This window comes from Conger conger, chromosome 10 (genome assembly GCF_963514075.1).
Source record: "Conger conger chromosome 10, fConCon1.1, whole genome shotgun sequence".
NCBI classification, from domain to species: domain Eukaryota; kingdom Metazoa; phylum Chordata; class Actinopteri; order Anguilliformes; family Congridae; genus Conger; species Conger conger.
Window position 1 is genome coordinate 31902574 of NC_083769.1, and position 21339 is coordinate 31923912.

The window sequence follows — 21339 nt, forward strand, 5'->3', positions numbered from 1 at the left end:
TTTCCTTATTGTAAAAGTTACAATAAGGGGGGTACGGGATGGTGCGTCCTGTTATGGCACCTGTTGCGTGGATGGGCCCTATTATCTGGCATGGAATCCCGTGGCCGGTAGCAAGAGGCTAATTTTTATTTTTACCAGTCAAGTTAATTGAGAACAAAGAAGCCCAACACAGCGAAACACAATAAAATAAGCCATTTAAAATACGGCGCCGACATTAAATCAAATCAAGACATTATAGTTATGCGCAATTTGTAGCAGGAGCAGGCTACATTTCTATAAAAACGCCCATGCTCAAAGACAGCAACAAAATGTTCCAATCTGAGTCTGCTGCATGTTGAAATTCAGAAACTAAACGTCCTCCTGTATTTTATCCCAGTGACCTGGATTCGCTAATTAGCACAATTCCTTAGCCGGGAGGTGGGACTAATCGGTGAAATCAGCTGGTTTATGGGTGGAAGAAACTCATGGCAGGCTTTTACTTTCTGGACCCTGGATGATCCATCTCTACTGAAACGAGCAGCGGCACGAAGTAGTGCTGAATTTGGGGGTCACTAGTTGGATGTAGCTAGATCTGATTTTGTAAGTAAATGTAGATATTTCTAGAAGAACCGATGCACCAAGGTGTCAGGCCTAGAAGGGACTTGCATATGAGGATAGACCAGTGAGTTTTTAATTTGGTTAGTACAGTATTCATGACCAGTTTACAGAGGAGTAGAGGCTGCAGTGGTGTTTTAGTCCAGTACACGCAGGGAGCACTTTATTAGGTATTTATTAGACTTAATAAAATAAAACTAGACTTTTTTGACCTAATAAAATGCTCACAGAGTGTATATCACTACAGCAGCATCCAGCATGCTTGTTACTGATCATTACATTATTTTGTGGAGTGTAAAATTTGCATGCGGTGTTTGTTTTCTGCCACCACAAAGTAAAAAGTCACAAGATGAAGTCAGAATTTTTTTTAATGATAAATATTTCCTTAGTGATTAAAAAAACATTTATAATTGATTTATTCACACCAATACAGCATAAGAAGTTGAAATGCATTCTACACCATTGAGGACATAATTAATGGGGCTCCTAAGAAGAGAAGATACACCTAAGACACACACAGGATAGTCTAATGGTGCTTGTAATAATACAGTTGCAAATTCCATAAATGCAAAACCCATTTTTTAAATAATGACAGTACCAATTACTCTTCTTACACCTTCTTAATTTAAGAAAGACTTGTATTTATCTCCTGTCATGTGAGCATTTTGTAGAGGAGCAGCATGGCAAACTACTTAAACACCTAATGTAATACGGAGGGGGAATATTTACACACATTTAACCCATGCTGGGGTGAGTTACCTAGCAGGATCAATCATATTTGTCCTCTATTGAACCACAGCTATAGGAACACAATGGGGGCCAGAGTGTCAAAGCTTTGGTAAAAAATTCACAGTGTAACGATGCAAACACCGAGTTCTCAACCAAGACCTTAATAAAGTGAAGCAACATAGCTTACAGAGAATTGGCACTCTGACCTGTATGAATTGATAATTCAGTACAGGCAAATCTGTTGTTTTTTTTTGTTTGTTTGTTTCAGGCACTTTGTGTGTTGCTGCAGTGTGCAGCATAAAACTAGGATGAAATCAAAAATACAAATCAATACAAAAACATCCTTCAGTCATTTTACGGCATCGTGCAAAATTCCCCAGCATGAGTTACATCAGTATGCTTTTCTTTCAGTACGCGTTTCCTCTCATAATGCAAGGAGATGTGATAAAGGCCTTCTCTGTCCACTGAAACCTGTTCTCAACCTTTCACACTCTGCAGCTGACAAGAAGTGTAACCAGTTAAAAAAATAAACCTAACCACTGCTGACTGAGAAAGGTTTGAAAATCTAATTTTACCCAAACCACAGTGAGTTACTGTGCCATTCCTGTTGCCCTCTGGTTTGCGGTCCTGTTCAACATATAAGAAAAAACATACATCTATGCATATTTCAGTGAAAATAAAGTTTGTTGCCAATAAACTTCCATTGTATGAGGAAGTTTCTATTAGGTAGTTATAGAACAGTACTTCCTGTTTAGGGTTACAGCTAAACAGCACCGCGTCACTTGAATTACAATTCACAAAGACCAGCTTCACTATGAATAAACACAGATAACAAAAAATGTGAAAATACATATCTGTATTACTTGTAAATGTTTCCTGAGAAAACTAGCTATATATTTGATGACAAATACTTTGTTCCATTAATACATTTACATGGTTATTGCAATTCTCACCACAAGGTGGCATATGTATCAATAGCACAAAATACAGTCAGTGAGCAATTTATTAGGTAGACCGGTACACCAGCTTGTTAATCCAAATATTTAATCAGCCAATCACGTGGCAGCAACTCAATGCATAAAAGAATGCAGATGTGGTCCAGAGGTTCAGCTGTTGTTGAGACCAAATGTAAGAAATACCTAATAAAGTGCTCACTGAGTATAATGCAATGGCATTTTTCAACATTGCTTTTCAAACAACAATATAACAGACAGGAATTCAGATTAAATAACGATTAACACACAGGTTATTATGAACACATCTTCCCTATGTACACTGTGGTACTGTGATGTACTGACCTCATTGTAAAGAAAGTGCAAGTGACTAAATGTGATTCTAGATTTGATTAATAGCAAATAACGATTGTCGCTATAACAACTATAACTTTTTATACAAATAAAAGACATGATAGAATGAAGAATCATTGCATAATTTTCAATCACACACCACCTTACTTAAACTGAAACCATGCATGTTTCCATCTGATTTTCACACAATGATCACACACAAGAAAGCACGCATACACGCACACAAACACACAGAGCAATACAGATTCAGTGCCTAATCCCTTTTCTACAAATTATTGTAAAAAACAATAAACTTTATACATCTCATCATAGTAAAAGTCCACTAGGCTGTGCTTATTATTCATAAACCCAAGATGAAATGCATAAACATTTGATTGAGAGGAGAAGACTGTGGCACACATTTTCTGACAATACAATAGAAACTGTAGAGGGGTAGGGATCAGAACAACACTATTACCATGCTTCATAATGAAGCTCTGACAATACAATAGAAACTGTAGAGGGGTAGGGATCAGAACAACACTATTACCATGCTTCATAATGAAGCTCTGACAATACAACAGAAACTGTAGAGGGGTAGGAATCTTTACAACACTATTACCATGCTTCATAATGAAGCTCTGACAATACAATAGAAACTATAGAGGGTTAGGGATCTTAACAATACTATTGCCATGCTTCATAATGAAGCTCTGACAATACAATTGAAACTATAGAAGGGTAGGGATCTTAACAACACTATTACCATGCTTCATAATGAAGCTCTGACAATACAACAGAAACTGTAGAGGGGTAGGAATCTTTACAACACTATTACCATGCTTCATAATGAAGCTCTGACAATACAACAGAAACTGTAGAGGGGTAGGAATCTTTACAACACTATTACCATGCTTCATAATGAAGCTCTGACAATACAATAGAAACTATAGAGGGGTAGGGATCTTAACAACACTATTACCATGCTTCATAATGAAGCTCTGACAATACAATATAAACTGTAGAGGGGTAGGGATCAGAACAGCACTATTACCATGTTTCATAATGAAGCTCTGACAATACAACAGAAACTGTAGAGGGGTAGGGATCATAACAACACCATTGCCATGCTTCATAATGAAGCTCTGACAACACAATAGAAACTGTATAAGGGTAGGGATCTTAACAACACTATTACCATGCTTCATAATGGAGCTCTGACAATACAACAGAAACTGTAGAGGTGCAGGGATCATAACAACACCATTACCATGTTTCATAATGAAGCTCTGACAATACAATAAAAACTGAAAGTCATAACGCAACAGCACTATTAATGTGCTTCTTGATGATATCTCTAATGTAGAGCATTACGTTTGACAGGACGGACATCTTAATGCTATAATACTTCACACCAAGATTTGGAAGAACAAGCATATTATATAAAAAACACACATTTAAGCTTGCAATAGACAGACAAGTATATTTTTAAGATCAGTGCACTTACTAATATATACTTTATAACACATACAGGAAAGGTATGAATACATGACCCAAAAATAAAATGATCAATATAAAAGAAGCCAAAAAGCCAAAAAACAAACATGATACCAAAAGAAAAATATATTATATGGATAGTGCAAAAAAGTTTTGGTTATTGTGCATCTTTGTCTAAATAAAATAATTAGAAATTCAAAAAACAATATACAATATATTTAAAAGTTAAATGTTTTGATGAAATATCAATTAATACTCATTCATACACAGTGGAATCTGGGACACTTCCCTAATATCAAATTTTTTGTTAATTACCGAATATGTAAGGAGGATCTTGGAGAACAGTCGGAGAGCTGAACCTTTCAATTTGAAAAGAGAGCCAAATCACAGGACAAAATCTACTGGTAAGCACATTAGAGGTTTTTTGAGGGCAAGGAAGACTTAGAATGAGCCCCGGACATTGCCTATATGGTGACCTGGCATCATTGTGCTTTTACACTGGGAAAAGGCCTTCCAGTGAGACGTGATGAAAGCATGGTGGCCACAGCGTGGGACTCTTTTGCATAAACCATGGCCTAGCGTGTCGTTACATAAGACACTAACACCCAGCTGCCTCCAGCCAGCATCAGTGCGGTCAGCTGTACCTATGATTGAGAGAAATATGAACTTCGGAAGAACGCATTCTGCTAATAGAAAAAAGCTAAAGTAATCATATTTAGTTCTTAAAATTAAAAATAAATAAAAAATGTGAATATGGCGAGATCTCTATTTTGTGCCGGTTTCTGTCCTTGTAGGGTCCAAGTAAGCCACATTTTTTCCCCCACTCCTCCTCTTCGTCCTCCACCTTCTCCCTTCCTCTCCCTGTGAAGCCTCCCCCTGCTTGGTTTGCCTGGCCGGCCGTGTTGCTTGCATGTCGTGCGTTTGTGCCCATATTCAGGCCACGCCATCCACACTCAGGCCTGCTGCACCAGCTGCCGGTAATGTGGCATGACTTTGCTCTCAGGGAGGTACAGTGCCATCTCCAGGGCCACCAGGATGGTGAACTCGAATGGGATCAGCTCCCTGCGGTTGATACGGAAACGCTCCTCCAATTTCTGCACACAGAGGGGGAGCAAAAAATAACAGAAGAGAGATTAAGGAAGAACGATAAAAATAACATTAGAGCACAATCATAAAAAACGCAACACATTAGGGAAAAGAAAAGACTAAAAAAATAAGAGTGATGGAACAGAAAGTCAGAACATGTTGAAATGGTAAAAGCTCTATCCCTTTGAGAAATGCTGTTCCAGAGAGCTGGAAAGCGGAGATAGCTTCTACATACACAGGTAGCTCGATCAGATGGGAGGTCGACTAGGCATCTGACATACAGAAATGACTAATTCATTATGCGAGGGTCAACTCTTTTCTGATAGAGATAATGACCCCAATATATTTCCAACATCTGCTCTCCCTCCCTTAGCATTCTGTGAAACTGGAGTTATTTTATTGAAGGTTACAGGGCATTCAAGTAACACTTGCACTAGCTTCTGGCTTCTTGTGAATTTTAATAAGCCAGAGAGAAAATAACACATGGGCATTAGAAGTACTAATGTATGGTACATAGTATTTTTACTGTTACCACGTCACCAAATAGAGTACAATAAAAATAATTGTTGCAGGGTAAACAATACTAAGAAATATAAATAACGAGAAATAAACACGAAGCGCATTTGTATGTAACAGAAGAAAGTGACTGACGTCGATGAGCACTTTGACCTCCTGCTTCTTCATATCGCTGCTGATCTTGGCAGCGAGCAGCACACAGGCTGCTGACACCAGCTTGCGGTTCTGCTTGTTTAGCCGTCCCTGCAGAACCAGCTTCTCGAAGTACACAAAGGCCATCGCCACGGTGACAGGCTGCAGGGTGCACTCCTCACTGACCATACGCATCTCCCTCTTCAGGCTGAGTGACAGCGAGAAACACAGTTTAAGCTCTATAGGCACACTGACACACAGGCACAGACACACTCCTCACTGACCATACGCATCTCCCTCTTCAGGCTGAGTGACAGCAAGAAACACAGTTTAAGCTCTATAGGCACACTGACACACAGGCACAGACACACTCCTCACTGACCATGCGCATCTCCCTCTTCAGGCTGAGTGACAGCGAGAAACACAGTTTAAGCTCTATAGGCACACTGACACACAGGCACAGACACTCCTCACTGACCATGTGCATCTCCCTCTTCAGGCTGAGTGACAGGGAGAGACACAGTTTAAGCTCTATAGGCACACTGACACACAGGCACAGACACACTCCTCACTGACCATACGCATCTCCCTCTTCAGGCTGAGTGACAGGGAGAGACACAGTTTAAGCTCTATAGGCACACTGACACACAGGCACAGACACACTCCTCACTGACCATGTGCATCTCCCTCTTCAGGCTGAGTGACAGCGAGAAACACAGTTTAAGCTCTATAGGCACACTGACACACAGGCACAGACACACTCCTCACTGACCATACGCATCTCCCTCTTCAGGCTGAGTGACAGGGAGAGACACAGTTTAAGCTCTATAGGCACACTGACACACAGGCACAGACACTCCTCACTGACCATCTGCATCTCCCTCTTCAGGCTGAGTGACAGGGAGAGACACAGTTTAAGCTCTATAGGCACACTGACACACAGGCACAGACACACTCCTCACTGACCATGCGCATCTCCCTCTTCAGGCTGAGTGACAGCGAGAAACACAGTTTAAGCTCTATAGGCACACTGACACACAGGCACAGACAAAAAGACACAGGCATGCAGGGTTCTGTCACAGACAGAATGACAGGCAGACACCACATACAAACGGACGTATATACATTTGCGGACATACAGACCAACAGACCCACAGGGTGTGCTTAAGTATATGCACACAAATAGACATGCAGTGCTAAAATACATGCAAGCAGACTAGCAGGAAGAGACATGCAGAGTTTCCACACTGACAAACAGGAAAAGTGAGCAACTGACAAAAGGAGACACTGATGTTGCATGAATACACACACAACATGGCTGGTTGCAGAGAGAAAGATAATATATTTGAAAATCAAGGCATAGTTTACAGTGGTCTGTAAAAATGTGGGCACCCCTGGTCAAAACCCTGTCAGTTAGTACTTTGTAACTCCTCCTCGGCAACTATAACAGAATGTAAATGCTTCCTGTAGCCAGCTAAGAGTCTTTCAATTCTCGCTTTTGGAATTTTTCCTATTCCTGGCAGAACAGAAATATTATTTGGCCTCCTTGCATATACGGCATGTTTGAGATCTCTCCACAGATTATCAATAATAGTAAGTATGGGGACAGTGGTGACCATTCCCAAACCTTCCTCTGTCTTTCCTGGAGGTACTTCATGGTATGCTTTGTATCACTGTCTTGCTGGAATACCCAACCTCTTTTCAACTTAAATGTCTGGACTGACCTTTGAACATTAACCTCTTGATATTTGGTGGAATCCATTCTTCCTTCTACTCGCACAATATTTCCTGTGCCCCCAGCTGCCACACAACCCCAACGCTTAACAGTTGGCAAGGTGTTGTTCCCTACAAAGGCATCACCATTTTTTCTCCAAACATACCTTCTTTGGTGGAGGTCAAAAAGTTACTTTTTGGTTTCACCAGTCAAAAGCACATTGTTCCAAAAGGCTTCAGGCTTCCCAGTTGACACTAATTGCTTGGTATGCGTTTATATTACCTTCTGATCTTGCTCAGTGTCAACTTGATGTGTGGGAACTTTTCCTTGAATGTCTCATTCATGTCCTTCTTCAGATCTGAAGGCTTTACATATTCGATCACGGTTGTCTGGAAAACAGATAGCCCAGGGTAAGCCTGTTTTAATGGGCAAATGGGATTCTACTCTACTAAATCATAAGCTGTTTAGAGACAGAGACATGATTGATTTCAGTTGACGTGCTGACCCACGTGGCAGCGTACTATACATTGGGAAGCAATATGGCACTACATTTCAGATATAAAAATAAACATGACCGCAGTAACACATGCGATTACTGGGGGACAAATTGAATAAACATGAAAGAAAAAAAAGAGGGGAATGCTAACATAAAAAATTAATATCTAAATACTTTTAACAATTGGATATGATATACCATGATATACCATGTGGGAAATTCTGGGCAGGTCAAATGAAATGTGTAATTTACATTTGGGCAGAAGTTACACTGTTAAATTTACCGGAGAAAAGCTTTGATCCAAATTTTGAAAGAAAGGATTTATATTGTGTTTAAGTGTTCAAAAACACTGCACGTATATAATAAGCCCTTGCAATTAAGTATGGATTGCAGAGAGCAAAATAGCTAGCGAGGTAATGTAAATAAATAGCTCTCCTATGGTATGGCGTGACACAAGCCCAGGCTCCCTATGCTGGATAATGAAATGAGCTGGTCTGTAATCTGCACTACGAGCCTGGGGCGGGAGCACTGGACGTATGTAGGTCGCTGGGCCCTATGTTTATATTTAGTGTGAGTGAGGTTGCTGGTATTAAGGATGCTTTATCACTGAGCCTCTTTTGCAGGCTGGCAGAGTCTCAATGACAGAGCAGAGGGCCCTTTGAAGCATTCTAGGAAAGGAGAAGAGAGTAGAGGAGAGGAGAGGAGAGGAGGGGAGAGGAGGGGAGAGGAGAGGGCAGGACAGGAGAGGAGGAAAATAAATAGCCCGGATTTTCATTCCACCAGCAGGGGGATAAGCCAGTGTGGTGGCCTCTCCTTTGTCATTCTGACATTGGCTAACAAATCGCCTTTCCATTAGAAACTGGGGCCTTTTGCATTATTTGTACATGCTGAGTCGTGTGCTGGCATGTACCATTGAACCAATTCACAGAGCAGGAAAAGTGAAACGATCTTTCGTAAAACTCTTTAAAGTGATGGATGTTCAGAAAGGAAAACAGCTTCACTGTTGCTAATGTGACATGCTGGGAGTTAGAAAAGTTACCACCACAATGTGTGTGCTTGGACAGTGATAATGCTGGAGGACAATGGGAGAGCTAAGCTTTGTGTGGGTACCATTAACCCATGAGACATGGGACAGCTGTGTGGAATCTCTCACCATGTAGGAGGAAAAGATCAGGACCCTCTTGTGCTTGCCGCAGGGCCACTGGGGGTCACTCAGCAGATTGGGGTCATAGTCCGGCAGCTCATCCACACCTGGAGGGTGAACCATTTCACCATCAGAAATGTACAAGCAAGTTCCTCTTCAGTTCTGTTCATATTCTGTTAAATGGCACCTGCAGTAGAGCTAGCTCTGAAAATGAATAGCAGGAAGACAAAGACTGTTGTTTTTCATTATTACAGACACTACAACTGACCACAGAATGGGGGAATGGGGTGAGGGGGGGTGCATCTGTTCTTTCTGAAAAGATTCTGCTGTCTGGCTTCTGCAAAGACACAGACAAACTCACAGTCACACACACACACACACACACACACACACACACACACACACACACACACACACACACACACACACACACACACACACACACACACACACACAAACCAGGCTTACTGTGTAAGTCTTAATTTCAGAGGCTGCTGAATCTGGGAGAGGGACAAGGATATAGAGAATTAGTCGGGTGAAAGGTTGTGCTGACACCAAACATCTGCAGTCAGGCTATTAGAACAGCTCTCTGATCAATCATGCAAGCTGGTGAGGTTTAATTTCCTGTTTGTCACCATGTGCTCAAAAACCCAGTACAGTAAAAGCAAGTTCCCTGATGCGAGAATGGGTGTGGAGCCACCAGGACCCTGGGGGCCACAGGGCCCATGGGTTTCAGACTGACTGCAATCTGGCAGTTTGTTTTTCTGTGGTAGGAGTGACAACAGAGGACAGTGGAGCCTTGCCTTGATGGTCACTGGCCTGGAACATCACTGCATGGAACAGGCCAGCAGTAGGAGCATGCTCGAGGAACAAGCTTTCCCAGAGTTTCACAGAGTAAATCACCATGCTGCTCAATGTCTTTACATTCAGCTGCTCAATGTCTTTACATTCAGCTGCTCAATGTCTTTACATTCAGCTGCGCAATGTCTTTACATTCAGCTGTCCCAGTAGGTCTGAGTGTCCTTTCACACATCAGTCATCACAAGCCCAGAATATCCGGCCTTAGGCACAACTCTGATCTCCTCCCAGTCTAAGCCCAGAGAGCTGCCCAATGGGACCACTCAAAGGAGATTCTAGGCTGAATGACCTCCACCAATAATGTACTCACCTAAAGCAAACTATATTCGGAGTGACACAGGATGGCCACTCACATGTAAAATAAACGGATGCCTCAAACTGTCCCCCCTGGAAAAGATTTCACAGAGCCTCCACCCACTCAGGACTGTAAAACACTGGCACAGTTTTCACAGAGGCTCCACCCACTCAGTTTGTGTGAGCTCACCCAGGTCCAGGCCTATGGTGCTGTTCAGCCTGGAAGGTGCGTAGCTCCTGCGGGAGAGGGGCATCTGAATGGTGATGTCCACTGGCTTCTGTCTCACCAGGGCGTTGGTGGGGAAGAGGAACCTGGCGTAGGACACCGTCTGAGGAAAGGTCAGGCAGTCAGACTGCATTCAGGACAGCTCCGCTAGCCATTATTATAATTAATTAATCAGAAAATTACACAGGAAAAATGTATTGCCATGGCACACACAACTCACTGTACATGAGTGGCTCAAATCTAGAATGTAACGTCATAGAGAAGCCCAATTTAGATCTAGTCGAAAATCAGTGGGACGTTTTTGAAACCTACTTCTGAACAAACATGGACAAAGTGAGCATGGAGACCAGCCAGGTTCATGAATACACAGAGTAACGTACACTACAGAAGGGAGGGGCACACCCTGAAATAACAGCACTGTACATCAGCTGGTTACACTACAGTCTGGATGTACAGTAATCTGAAGCCGCACATAGTTCTGAACCTAAGAGTATTACAAACTCTGTTTGGGCTGCACCCTAAGGGACCAGCTCACCCTGCCATAAGCCCCCAACTCCACACCCTCCAGCCCGGGCAGCATCTCCAGGGCAGTGGCCCCAGAGGAACGCCTCCGTCCACGAGTCTCCAGCTTCGGTTCACTGGAGAGAGAGAGAGAGAGAGAGAGAGAGAGGTGGACAGGGAGAAACAGTGAGAGATGGAGAGCGAGGAGTAGAGAGACACACACACACAGAGACAAGTGAGAGCGAGAGACAGAGGGGGAGGAGGAGAGAAGAGTAGAGGATATACAAACACACATTGCCCTTCACCACCAAAGAGCCAGTAATAAAGGAACATTAAGGAAGCATCAGGGGAAATGCAAAAATAGGATGACTTTCTGAGCAAACCTGCTTACCTAGCCTCATTTACATGTGCATTTATACTGCTGGGGATGCAGATATGCAGTTTACAAGACTCACAGACATTGACATAGGAGTGGTGCCAACTTTGTGGAGTTATTTAACATTATTACAATGTTAGTGTATGTTTTAAGTGTATGTTGTTTTCAATTGGCTAAGGGAGTTTTTGGAAATACCGTTGCTCCAAAGTTGCTTTGGAGTTACCTCGTGTGTATTATCTTGCTTTACACTACGGACCCCAGAATGCTCTGAGATCCATCAATGTAAAGCTGGCAGGTCATCAGAGACTTCTGTATGTATCCAAAATATCATTCAATGCACATTAGGTCAATCCACAGAAAGAGACAACCGCATTGAAATCTGAGCTGGCAGTCTGAGGAGTTGAGGCTAAGATATAGGCTTAGAGCTGAAATGCTAATAATAAAATGTCCACAGATAGGGCTACACAGAGGTTCACAGCAGTTGGCTCATTAGTCCTCTCTTGGATCTCCGAATGACATCTGTCCTGTTGCAATAACTCTGCAGGCAAAGAGGCTTTGCAGTGACAGATGGCTTTTCGATTGACCTGATTGGCTGCACAGCGCTCCCTGTTACAGTCCCCTGCTCTCAGCTCTCAGTGTGATGTAGTCCAGAACCGGGGAAATCTCCTTCTCATTTCCTCTTGGGCTGCTTGCATTAACTTGCAATGCAATTTCCTCTTTACATTACAAGACTTTTTTTCATTTCCCAGAGTCCCACAGAGCGTGTGAAGGATGTAGCAGTACAGATGAGTCAGGTCAGTAGGCAGGGTCATACTGCATGTGCTTTGTGCCACAGAATAGCTGGAGCCACATGTGGGGAAACTTCCCTGCTCTCTCCCCATACCGTCCAAACCTTCCCACCACCAAATCCTCGCCCTACTGAGTAAACAGCCTGACCCTCATAAACTGCACGTACGTGCTGTGCGTTGTAAGCCTGCTCTGTTTATTTTTATCAGCAGAAAACAAGGCCTGGGTAGGCCACTGTAATTAAGAGGATTTGCGGGAGGGGGGGATGCTGTTTACTGTATATCTGGGTTTTGACAGGATCTGGGAATTGGTGATACCCAGGGGAACCCGCCGGAATGCGGCCCCAGAACTAACAAGGAAATGGGACGGGAAATATCTGACCTTAGCAATTATAACAAACCCCCCCTGAGAAGCAGAATTTGGGAACACGAAACAAAAGCATTTCTCTCATTGTGTTGACTTTGTGAGCAGGGGAGACAGCATATGTGAGTATGCAGTAAAAACACTCAGAGTAGAGCAGGTGTACGCCAGTCTGTACCTGATGTAGAAGCCCTCCCCATATGGCAGCACGGAGAAAGCAGCACACAGAGATCTTTTGGCACATATCAATACGATTCTGCAACACAGAACACAGAATAACAGCGGTCAGTCCACTGCCATACCAATGCAATAGTGCTCTAGTAGTCAGGTGCTGGGACTACAAAAAACACACACTCAATTCCATACAGACACACATATGCACACACGGACACGCACACACAGGAGGCTGCACTTGCACTGAACAAAATTACAACCGTAACAAGCATTTTAGTCTTGGAATAAGACTTATGGTAATTTTTTCCTCTCAAGTAGAAAATATTAGCTTGTTTTAAGTTACAAGTGACATTTTCTTATGCCTTTGGAAAATCTTTTTGTTTTTTGAGTCAAGTTGTCTTACCTCAATATTTTTATTTTATTTAGCAAAACAGAAATAAGAGTCTCTTTTAAGTCTCAATATGAGTCTCAATATAAGACTGATTTTAGACCAGCTGTTTGCAGTGTGCAATGTTGTTTACCTTTCTCTAAAAGTTGAAAGGCTGAACACATTATGTATTAGAATAGTCATGATGATATTTTTGAAGAGATGAGTTTGATACTTCTGACCTTTAGAATAGCATATATAATTGGAGGGAAAACACAACTCACATTCTGTACTGCCCATTTCCACAGGAACCGCACACAGGCCTGTCACCAGTAACCAGAACAAATCAATGAAACATTGACTTTCTGTTTCCGCTCCTCTCTCGCAGTGTTTATTCTCTCTATTCAACAGCAATATGTGCAATACCCAAAAGTATTAAGCTTTGGGGGAAAGAACCTTGGGAACTTGCAGGAGGAAAACAAAAACAACTGCTGATGAGAAAATGGTTGTTTGACAGGAATCGCCCCTTTGCAATTCACGTCTCGCCTTTTTCCACTGCGCCAGTTCTGCTGTGGGACAGGGCAGTCGGGCCAAAGTATTTATTATTGAAAAAAATATTGGGCGAATAAAGCCAAGTCTGGCAGATGGGCGATCTGAAGCTGTTTATGTACAGAGGAGTGAGAGGTTGATATTTCATTCACGTCCTCCTTATGTAAGGGGAATTTAAACTGGCGCTTTGATGTGTGGCATGCTGGGCTTCAGACGTGTTTCTGAGACTCGTTTCATTCCCTGCGCTGTAACACCAGGGCACTGCAGGAGCTTTATGGGCTGGTTACATGGCTAGGCAAGCTGGCCCTCCCTGCAGTGTGCCCTCTCCACACACCCTCCCTGGCCCTCACTGCAGGGGCCGATTCTGTGACACGCCACTGCCCGGACACACGTGTGCCAGCTGGGCCAGTGTGCCCTCCTCACATAACCCCCCTGCCTTCTCCACACACCCTCCCTGGCCCTCTCCTGGCCCTCTCCACACACCCTCCCTGGCCCTCTCCACACACCCTCCCTGGCCTTCTCCACACACCCTCCCTGGCCCTCTCCTGGCCCTCTCCACACACCCTCCCTGGCCCTCTCCACACACCCTCCCTGGCCTTCTCCACACACCCTCCCTGGCCCTCTCCACACACCCTCCCTGGCCCTCCTCCACACACCCTCCCTGGCCCTCCTCCACACACCCTCCCTGGCCCTCTCCACACACCCTCCCTGGCCCTCTCCACACACCCTCCCTGGCCCTCTCCACAAACCCTCCCTGGCCTTCTCCACACACCCTCCCTGGCCCTCTCCACACACCCTCCCTGGCCCTCTCCACACACCCTCCCTGGCCTTCTCCACACACCCTCCCTGGCCCTCTCCACACACCCTCCCTGGTCCTCTCCACACACCCTCCCTGGCCTTCTCCACACACCCTCCCTGGCCCTCTCCACACACCCTCCCTGGCCTTCTCCACACACCCTCCCTGGCCCTCTCCACACACCCTCCCTGGCCCTCTCCACACACCCTCCCTGGCCCTCTCCACACACCCTCCCTGGCCCTCTCCACACACCCTCCCTGGCCCTTTCCACACACCCTCCCTGGCCCTCTCCACACACCCTCCCTGGCCCTCTCCTGGCCCTCTCCACACACCCTCCCTGGCCCTCTCCACACACCCCCCCTGGCCCTCACTGCAGGGGCTGATTCTCTGACACGCCACTGCCCGGACACACGTGTGCCAGCTGGGCCAGTGTGCCCTCTCCCCACACCCTCCCTGGCACCGGCTCCTGCCCGCCGTGCCGTCCATGACGCACAATCTGGCATGGCTATTTCAGTGGCACTTCCTGCGAAGAGGCTTCTGTGAAAACACGCCACAGCGTATCCACCTGTGTCCAAAAGTAGTACGAGTACACGGAGTGAGAATGAACACTTACAGCCACGTCACCTGTCGCAAGCTTTTTTAGTCTCCCTTATGGTCAGTGTCACTTCACCACCTCTCTAAGGACATGCACAGTGCCTTCTTTGAAAAGGCATACGTGGGATCAGTAATTGATTTTCATCAGACCAGAGCTCCATAGAAATTCACTAGAAATTCACTCCCTTCCTGTTGATTCAAAACTAAATTTCAAAGCATGAATGGCTCTTCCAAATATAGATGCATTGGATATCGGCACTTAAACAATCTCGTGTTATTTGCTCGTATATTTGCTAAAGCGCTCCACAGAACAATGGCTCTAAATTTAGTGTCATTGTTCGGTCTTTTGGACGGAGAACCGTGGTTTACAACCAATGGTTGTAATTTTAGAGGTATCACTACAGTTAATGAGAAGCACAGTGTGTCACACTGAAGAACGGACAATGAACCTCCAAACAGAGTTAGTAACAGAAAGGTGTGGACATGGCCGAGCTGACCGCCGGGGTTAACTGCGGGTCAGGGAGCGGATGGAGACGGAGGGGGCCTCACCTGCTGCCACGCGTGTCGTACTGCCTCATGTTCTTGATGAAGTGGACCTTCTTCACCGGCCGGGGCCTGGGGGAGCCTGATGAGTTGCGTGACCTGTCTCAGCACACGGGCGAAAAATGAGCCTGGACACAGTGAGCTGCGGTCCCCCATGGTGCCATGGTGAACGGAAGCAGAATATTTCAAGTTGACAATTTGAACAACAAAACAGCCCTGATATATTGCTCCGTTTAGCAGTGCGTTTTACCTGCATGCCATAATAAACCAAGTGTAACTAGCTCAAGACAGATGTGCCTTCTTACTGGAGCCCAACATCCCCAAACAGAACATTTTGAACAAAGAAAGAGAATAATAATCCTTAGGGAGCTGAGCTGATGCTTAGTCTGTGTGTTCGCAAGTCATGGGCCAGGAGTGAAGTTGATCGTTCACTCACACATTCAAATAATGTGTCGTATAAAAATGGCTACTGGATGATTTCCACAGGGAAACACTCGGGATGCTGGGATCCAATTCACAGCCCTGTCTGTCCCATAGCATGCTGCACATCAGTTGTAGGGAGAAATGAGTCTTCCAATGATAGCCTCCTCATCTCCATTCCCATCTCAGAGTATGTGCAGCATCAGTGCAGTTAGCTTACGTAGCCCATAGCACTTTAATTTTCAACACACATGAGTAAGGCTGACCCACACATTAAATTCCACCATTCCTAGCTTATTCCAGCTTAAGCTAACAGCAAGGTCAAAGACATGGTGCAGCCCTCATAAGAATGGCTTTTGTAACCACCTGGGCTGGGGCCAAAGAAGCGTGAGAAGGAAAACAATGGCTACTGTTACTCTGCTTCATATCTAAGCCTGAGGGACAGGTTTACACACTTCCACCTGCTGCACATGAGATCTGATAAGATCAAGAGCACTACCCCATCTCAGATAGAACCAGCATAGCCACCGACAGTGCTGTGTCCAAATGGTGCCGGTGTTACTGCTGACATGTCCTGACTCATCAGAGACAGGTCACAACAGAAACAGGGATGTAGCTTCCGCAAGGACACCTGGGTTTAAGGGCTATCTGAAGCATGATTATGCATTTGGTTCACCCGACCAAACTCTTAGTCACCGTTTCCAATTCCTCTCTGGGCCCAATTAAATGTGGAGTGATTGTAATTGGAACAGTAAAGCAAGGCTCGGTTTTCCTAGGTGGCATTTTGAAAGAATAACCTGGTGAAGCAGGAGTTCAGATAGAACACCCATTCACTGACAGGCAGACATCCTAATAAGCATGGCCTCTGTTGTATAAGAGGTAACTGACTGGTAACTGACCCTAATATTCATGGCCTCAGCAACACACACCCCTGTCAAAATAATGTACCTTGAGCTTGGAAGTGTGTGGGACACAAAACTGTTACACAGCCGTCAATCCCCAATACACGCACACACACACACACACACGCATACATACATACACATACAGCCCAATACAATTGCTGGAGTGCTAGAGTTTAGATCACTCTAGAGATTGGGGGGGTTCCTTTTATTCAGAACAGATTTTTCTTTCCCTGATCTGATAGAGGGTTCCAGATCTGCTTTGACATTTTCTGCAAATGAGAATTTCAAAAACAAGCTTACAGGGTGAGATCACAACTGTGGTGATGGTGGTGTAGCAACCCTTTTTGTTGTGTTTTGCAGAAGATCACATACAATTTAGATAGATAACAAGGGGGTGGGGCAATCATCTTTATCATCTAAATGTTTTAACAAGACATAAACTCTCAGTATTATAAAAAAAGCTGTTTAACCTTAAATAATCTATCATAGGACTGTATAGCACACAGAATGTGTTACAGCCCTGCTACTGCTCCTTAGGGTCCATTGCATTCCAGAAAGCCTTCCCTGGAATTCTATGCGTGATAACATTCCCCTTCTGGAAATGTCCATTTTTGGACAAGGGGAGAAAACATAATTTTTTTAGTTGATGTTTATCATCTTTTATCCAGAAAATGTCAGCAGGATGAATGATGGATTATTTCCTTCCTCAAAATAGCCTAGCCTAATAGCCAGAACCTTGCTGTACTTTAAATAGCCCGCTCATTTTTTCTGTCTTCTCTCCAGATACTTATATTTGTACATTATTTGATAATATTTAAATTCTACACATTCAGTGAATACCAAGAAGGCAAAAAAAAAGCCACAATGGAGCACCACATTGTGAACAACAAATATAAACATATGCACATTTTCAGCAAAGTTTCTCTGTAATTGGATCCAGAGTTTTTTTTTTTTTTTTGCATTCTTCTAAAGTGAACACAAATCGCCAAGCTTTTTGGTTCTATTTTTCTTGTGGAGTGATAGCTATATTGTAAATAGGGGTCAAGAAGACACTTGAATTCAATTCAACCTTCAGGAATTATGAACTTAATACAATGGATTGTCATGGTTACTTTTGTTTGCAATATTGTATTCAAATTTCTTTCCACAGACTTCAGTTTGTGGCCAACCTGGAACTGAATAAATAAGATAAAAACAAAACAAAACAGAATTAACATAACAGAATTAATCTTTTTATGCATGCTGATTCTTTCATTGCACAAGGAAGAGAGAGAGAGAGAGAGAGAGAGAAAGAGAGAGAAAGAGCGAGAGAGAGAGAGAGAGAGAGAGAGCGAGAGAGAGAGAGAGAGAGAACCAGAAAAATGAATTGACCTTTGATTTGTGAGTGAGACAGATAATATGATATGAAATTTTTGCCCTTGATCAACAAATGGTGACTAAACCTCCAAATATGTGCCCAGGAGATCAGCAACATTTTATCTCAAAAGAGTTGCTGCTGGTGGATTTAAAAGTAACAGGAAACACACTGCTAACTGAAGATAATTGACAAATAGGTGGTCTGACTACCTATGACCCTGTGCCCAGACAGACAGAGCTGCATTGCATATTTCATGGTGGGGTGGGGGTTTGTGGAGCTGGTCCATGTCAAAATGGGGTGATTAATCAAGTGCCTCCAGCATATAGGTGCCTTCAGCTCTCCGTGTCAAATATCCCCCTTAAATAAACTAAAGGGATTCACAGAAATGGCATCTGCACTTGATTGAGGGTAAATGCCTTCCAATGAAAACTGGAAGGCATGAAGACTGGATGAAGACAGGCAACTACTCCTGTGTACTGAGATGAGCTGTGCAAGACTCATAGCAGCTAAGCAGTTTTGTCCTTTGCTTTTTGCTTGAGTGAACTAAATACCATAATAGATAAACCTATGAACACAGACTTTTCTGCAGATTTATTTGATTGGTTTGTTTTAAAAAACCAAGAATCATACTGCATCATTCATTCATCAACCAAAAACTAGTGCTGATCCTAAGTGCTAAGTGGATGACAGGGTAAAACAAATGCCACGACATTTACATTCAGTATCTCAATAAAGAAACCACCATGCACAAACTGTAAGTTGATAGTACATAATGTCATCACAAAAACAACCAAATTCGATTTAACATAAACAGTTTTTAGTTTCACATAGGTATAGTCGAGATGGAAGTTTAATGGAAATTTAAATGACCTTTAGTCATATAGTTAGGTTACGTCCTAAAAAAACATCCCGGGTGTAACGTTATGTTTTATGGAGGCACCCTTTTTTACGTCATTCTTCTGTTTCATGTAGTGCAGACATGCAACTCCAGCTTGCTCTTTTATGCAGCCGTATTGACAAATGGAGTGGACGCAGGGTGTGACAAAAGGGTGTGAGTGTTCCTAAGACCATTAAGTTAGTTTTGTTCTGATATGAACTATTTCTCGTACAGTTTCTGCTTCCTTTCACTTTTTTAAAAATGAAATTGCTAGCTAACATTATAGTAGAAAATGCTCCTGAATTAATGACAAGAGCGATTAGTTTAGTGCTGCTATAACTTTACTAATTGAACACCGACTTAATGATAACTTTAACTGTGCATGTTTTTTCCCCCGAACAGTTTAGTAAAGTTAGTTTCACACGAACTTAAGCCAGCTAACGTTAGTTGTCATACCAAATTCACGGATGTAACATGACACTTTGTTAAGCGTTAGCTAGTTAGCCAAAAGATGCTGACTAGCTAAACGATTACTATTATAATTCGAGAATAGAGGGGTTGTATATTATCTAGCTAAAGTTATCTAACAAAGACATTTCACTAGCCAGTTAGCCAGCATCGCAAAACGACAACTGACGTGCTGCCTCAACAAATTTAGGGCAGGTCAAACCGCGTAATAGATCTGAATTGACAACTCGTTGACATAAACAGATATCTGGCAAGATAATGTTAGCTAACTCACTGAATCATGCCAATGCGATGTTTACACAATATTATGGTCAGTGGACTTGTTAACTAGCCATGTATTTGGTAATATAGCTGACAGCTATTTGCTAAACAAGTTGAATTGCTATAAATATATTGACTTGCCTGCTCTGCCGAGAATCCAAAGTCATGGAGTTGCAACTGTCTACTGACAGCAGGGTCGGCGATTTCCTTGCTCCAAACGGAGTCTGGTGTCCAGACGGGGAAAGGAGGTTTCCCTGGGAACAGAACGAGCCGACCCTTCCCCTCTCCAAAAACGTTTCATTACTCCCAACAGCATTGAACCCTGAGTCTGTTGGTAGGACAAGAATAGGTGGGACGTTGATAACCCCGATCCTTGGGACAGGAGTTGCTATGCCCCCGCTCACAGACGGTGACAGATGCGCGACCGTTCCATAACTGCTAGCTGTGGACAGTCTAGCCGCTGTCTCACCGGCGTTGATGCCTTGAAACTCATTGTCTGCGTGGTTGTTGGTCCCATTGCTTAGTTGGTATATGGGCCGTCCGTCAAGCGAGATGTTATTCAGGAACAAGAGAGCTGCCTGTCTCCTGCGTGAGTCTTTACTTTTCCGCAAGTGCTCTTTACTCGGTTTGGCTGTATCGATACCTAAAGTGCCGTGTGTACCGCACGCAGCAGTCGCCATTCTCAAATGAAGAAAACAAACACAAATTGAAAACATCAACCCGGCGTGAGGACCTATCCACGCCCCCTAGAATGTAATTGGCTCCCACTGAATTATGTAAATTCAATAGCATTTGGATGAAGCTGATTCGTTGCTGGGTTTGATAAAAACAATACTATAATTTAAAAAAGTGCTCGTTTCACATGCACCCATCATCATCATAATCTTCAGCATCACCATCATCATCTGCAAGTGAACTTGGTGTTGTGCTGTTTAAGGTAGTTTATTTTGACTATGTCAAGATTTCAAAACTGTTTCCACCACTGTTATCTTTTCAAATAACCTTTCTGTTATTAAAAAAATCAGTATTTTAATTACAGTAAACAAACCCATATGCATATGCACACACATACACACACAGGATAAGTACTGTTGTATTTCAATATATCTAAATTAATAATGCTTTCCACTGTACATGGGCCTGGAGTTTGGAAAAAAAAAGATAATGATATTTTAAAATTAATATTTACTGAGAGTTGAATTGACACTGGACATTTTACTATGTATTGTTAGGAGGTAATTTTTAGCTCTATTTATAGAATTCATTATTATGGATTAGTGGGAATGGCTTACTGTGGATTTTCAGATAATTTAGAACAGGTTCTTATTGGCAGAGAGATCTCAATTATGCAATTTTTGAGCCGTTCAAAACACCAAGACACTGCACATATGCTCAGTTACACTGCAGGGCTGTACAATGTTCATTTTACAGAA

At 43.3% G+C, this 21339-nt stretch overlaps 1 protein-coding gene across 2 annotated transcripts; it reads right to left on the bottom strand.

The window, feature by feature from the left end:
- Positions 1-944: 944 nt before the first annotated feature.
- On the bottom strand, positions 945-20586 carry cables2b (Cdk5 and Abl enzyme substrate 2b). 2 transcript variants are annotated; one of them, XM_061259044.1, is made up of 9 exons: positions 20048-20586; positions 15625-15717; positions 12774-12851; positions 11108-11210; positions 10537-10675; positions 9204-9301; positions 7837-7943; positions 5844-6048; positions 945-5200 (listed from the first exon to the last, which is right to left on the bottom strand). In XM_061259044.1, exons 1-9 carry the CDS (start codon positions 20584-20586, stop codon positions 5060-5062), a joined length of 1503 nt encoding a protein of 500 aa, XP_061115028.1. In that variant the 3' UTR covers positions 945-5059. The 2 variants fall into 2 exon arrangements, with proteins under 2 accessions (XP_061115028.1, XP_061115029.1); XM_061259045.1 differs by lacking the exons at positions 945-5200; positions 5844-6048 and adding an exon at positions 6507-6634.
- Between the last annotated feature and the right edge of the window lie 753 nt (positions 20587-21339).